We start from the raw sequence: 4,153 nt of genomic DNA on the forward strand, positions 1-4,153 counted from the left end.
AGCATTTAAGCTAGCCTTTTCCTATTGCTCACCCAAGGGCAATCGGGCTCTAATGACTTCAAGATTAGCATTCCCAATTTCCTTTTGATACGTTCACCAAAATATCTAGATTTACTAAACATAGATTATGCAAATCCAAACCCCTAATCGATGTGATTGAAAAAACAATTTGCTCCAACCTTGTAATTGGTGCGATCGAAAAAAGTGAAGGAGTGACTTGCGTTGTTATCGATGGCCGCTAAAAATACATACAAAATAGAAGCCGCGCATGGAAATAGTATGGGTACCCCACTTTGCACAAGCTCTCCATGCAATTAGCAGGTTAACCCCCCTCGCATTAGAAAAAGAAGGAGCCAGAGAGATTTATATTCAAAAAGCAGTTGCATTTGCGCACTGTTTAACGAGTAGGCCGGGGCGGGTGTTACGGCGGCCGTTAGGAGATGCCGTTGGGTGGTGGAGGGCGACGAATGATGCGAGACACAGAGAGAGAGAGAGAGAGAGAGAGAGAGGCGAGAAGCTGGTATATATATGTGCGTGTGAGGTGGTATAGGGGAGCTCAGGACACTAGACAGTGTTCTCTCTCACTCTCTCCATCAGTATTCTCTTACTCTCTAGCAGTGTTCCTCTCACTGTCTGTTACCACCTCGCAGAGAGAGAGAGAGAGAGACGCGCTCACTCACTCCCCCCCCCCCCAACACACACACACACAGTCCCTCTCGCTTAGACACACAGAATGACGCTCGATCAGTGTTTGCTGCTGCTTCTTGTCGCCCTATCGGCGGCCGCCACGTCGTGCCTTGGCGCGTACCAGAACGTCACCCAGCTGCTGGAGAAGCACCCGGACTACTCCACCTTCAACAGCCTGCTGTCCAAATACGGCGTGGCCGCCCAGATCAACACCCGCACCACCCTTACCGTCTTCTGCCCGCCCAACTCCGCCGCCGACCCCTTCCTCGCCGCCCAGGGCCCCAACCCCGACCGCCAGACCATGTTCAACATCCTCAGCTTCCACGTCATCCTCGACTACCAGGACCCCGCCAAGCTCCGCGCCCTGGGCCCCGCCCCCTCCACCTTCACCACCCTCTTCCAGACCACAGGCCTTGCCACCGGCAACAACGGGTTCCTCAACATCACCTACAACCGCACCACCGGCTCGGCCGGCATCCACCTGCCCCGGGCCCGCGGCGTAGTCCCCATCGGTGACGCGCTCGAGCTCTTCCCGTACAATATCAGCCTGCTGGCGTGCGGGGCCGTGCTGGTGCCAGGCGGCCTGACGGGCGCGCCAGCGCCGGCAGCCATTAATGTGACCCAGGCCATCGAGCAGGCCGGCAACTTCAGCCGCTTCGTGAGCCTCCTGGTGTCCTCCGGCGCGGCCGCCGACTACCAGGCCCACGACGCGCTCCCGGGGCTTACCGTCTTAGCCCCCACCGACTCGGCCTTCGCCAAGCTGACTCGTGGGCAAGCCGCCCAGCTGGACAGCCTCTCCAGCGACCACGTGTCGTCCCTCATCAAGCTCCACGCCCTCCCTTCCTTCTACCCCGCCGATGAGCTGGGCGACACCCCCGGGCCCCAACCGACGCTCGCTAGCGGCGGCTCTGACGGCGGGGCCTTCACGCTCGCCATCTCAAAGTCGGCGGGCGCTGTCATCGTTGACGCCGGCTCCAGCAAGGCCAAGGTGGTGGGGACTCCCTACTCCAACTACCCTGTCATCATCTTCCAGTTGGATTCCCTGCTGCTGCCGACGGAGATCTTCGGCGCCGCGCCGCCGTCAGTCTCTCCGGCGTCCTCTCCATCGTCCACCCCGTCATCCCTTCCGTCCCCGATATCTTCTCCGTCACTATCTCCTTCCCCGGCTGCCTCCTCTTCATCGCCGTCTCCATCCCCATCGCCATCTGCAACTCCCTCGTCACCGCCATCTCCATCGCCAGCCCCCGCCCTTTCTCTCTCCCCTTCGCCAGCTAGTGCAGCATCCCCTCCTGCCCCTCCTCTCTCGCCTGGTGCAGGCGGCCCTACATTCTCACCCGCCAACTCCCCCCTCAGCCCCACCAGCGCCTCGCCCTCACGGCTCTCCTCCGCCGTCCCTCTGTTCCTCCCCCCGGTACTGGCCGCCGCCATCTTTATCTGACATGCCCCGTATCTCATTATTCTTTCTTTTGTTGAAGGGGGAAAGACAGCTCGCACGCTTTCACCTGACTCGTATGATGATGCCTAGCAAGATTGCACTAGCGCTGTATTCTTTTTGTTAACTCCGGGAAATCTTGTTTTTTGATTGCCTGATATGTCCCATTTTACTTGTGAAAAGAGTTCGGTTTCAATTAGATCGCATATTTACAGAATTTACATTACAACCACACTCTTGTATCATGGTGAAACCACATTGCAATGTGACTGATGGTTTATTCATTTTAGGGGTGGCAAATGCGAGCTTTTGTTCACTAATGTGATAGATGGTAATGCGAGCTTTTATTTACTAATTTGATGGGTTCTTTTCAAAGAATGCGGTAACGCTTCCATCTGTTGCTTGTTGATTCGATGGGGGCTGACCCCCCAAAACGCCAGGAACTAAAGGAGAGATTGTATGCTGCATTGTAATCCTACCAAATGAATCCTTGCTGGAGGGGTTAATGTTGATTTATTGAGAAATTTAGACTTGAATTAATTTTGTATTAAATAATAATAATGACGTCTCTTTACAAAAAAAAAAAAGATTAGTAAGCAACCAACTTGGAGCACATTTGCACACAAATTGTACCATAACCTTTTTTTTTTGCGTACATCTTTAGGGAAAGGCAGTGACAAATTTTCTTAGACATGCATGGCCCTTAGCATCCCTTTAATTTGCTACATGCCAATAAATTAGAGATTATGCTTTGTTAATCCATAGTTTTGCACCTATCCCTCTTGATTCCCCTAATTGCTTAGCCATGACTTTGTATGCCTCTCTTTTTGTCCTCCTCACCCATCTCTTGCGAATAATATGTGTTGCAATTGGCCATCCCTTGCAGCCACACCATTTGATGTGCCTTCATCATTGCAAAATTGTTACAAATTCTCTATGCACCCTTCCTTTGTCCATAGTGCCACTATTCCTTTCTCGACATTCGAGCTTTACAACATGTTGTCTTGCATTTTGCACATCTTCGCTAAGTTTTTACCCCATTTTCTTGTTTTATGCACAATCCTATTGCTATCCTAAAGTTAAAGATGAAACATAGTAATTGTTATAATACATATTGTATTAATCCTATTGCTATCCTGAAGTCAAAGATGAAACATAGTAATTGCTACAATACATATTGTATGATTCCATTGTGTAATTTAATTTTTAATGTTAAGTCCATTTTCAGTAACATACCATCTTGGTGAGAAGTAACCATGTTTAGTTGTACATTCTTTCGAAACAAAAAGAATGAAAAAAAGAGTTATCATCTCCTTGACATGAATTAACACTAAACACAAAAGTACTACAAAGTTAAGGTGCTCATGATAAGAGTATAAATAACTCAAATACTCTTGTCACTCACATACTACACATTTTAATATCCCATACCACTAGAATATGGAATGTGTCATATTTTGATAAATCGGATATCATTGGTAACCAGGCTTGATAGAGCTCAACTCCAAAAATATTAGTGTTGCCTCATACAATGAATTTGCACTTCCAAACTCCATAACAGTGTGGATGATCAACAACACACAAATAGTGCCTCATGTGGTGAATCTATACCACAAACCAATCGCGTTGACTCATGTGGTGAATCCACATGGAGAAATATATCAGCATTGTCTCATATGCTGAATCTACATCGTGGGCCATTGATGTTGCCTTACACGGTAAGTCTATAGCCAATGCTACCTCGTGGAGCAAACCTACACTCGAGTTACCAATGAACAAGGAAAGTACTTGAAGAGATCATAAATCACCATATCCACATTTTAACTAAAGTCAAAATTTAAAATAGCATTACTTGACATAAATAGATTACAATATAGTTTGGAAGGAAACGATAATAAACTATTAGATTATGGAGTATCATTCAAGGTAAAGATGCATGGTGATGAAGAATCAATGGTTGAGTTGTATAAATTAAAATGATGTTTTTTAATGTACTTGTAAGTATGTGGATCACACACACATACATTCTCATGC

At 48.1% G+C, this 4,153-nt stretch overlaps 1 protein-coding gene across 1 annotated transcript; it reads left to right on the forward strand.

Annotated features, from left to right (window-relative positions):
* The first annotated feature begins 538 nt into the window (after positions 1–538).
* Positions 539–2,403, forward strand: LOC148035832 (fasciclin-like arabinogalactan protein 8). Its single transcript, XM_087677845.1, has one exon. The coding sequence runs from the start codon at positions 734–736 to the stop codon at positions 2,123–2,125; it is 1,392 nt and encodes a 463-aa protein (XP_087533971.1). The 5' UTR covers positions 539–733; the 3' UTR covers positions 2,126–2,403.
* The last annotated feature ends 1,750 nt before the right edge of the window (positions 2,404–4,153 follow it).

This window comes from Lygodium microphyllum, chromosome 5 (assembly GCF_053477565.2).
Source record: "Lygodium microphyllum isolate KBCC chromosome 5, Lygodium_microphyllum_v1.1.10, whole genome shotgun sequence".
NCBI lineage: Eukaryota > Viridiplantae > Streptophyta > Polypodiopsida > Schizaeales > Lygodiaceae > Lygodium > Lygodium microphyllum.

What these genes read in the sequence shown, in the direction of transcription:
- LOC148035832 (XM_087677845.1), top strand. Translation starts at nt 734, where the DNA reads ATGACGCTCGATCAGTGTTTGCTGCTGCTTCTTGTCGCCCTATCGGCG.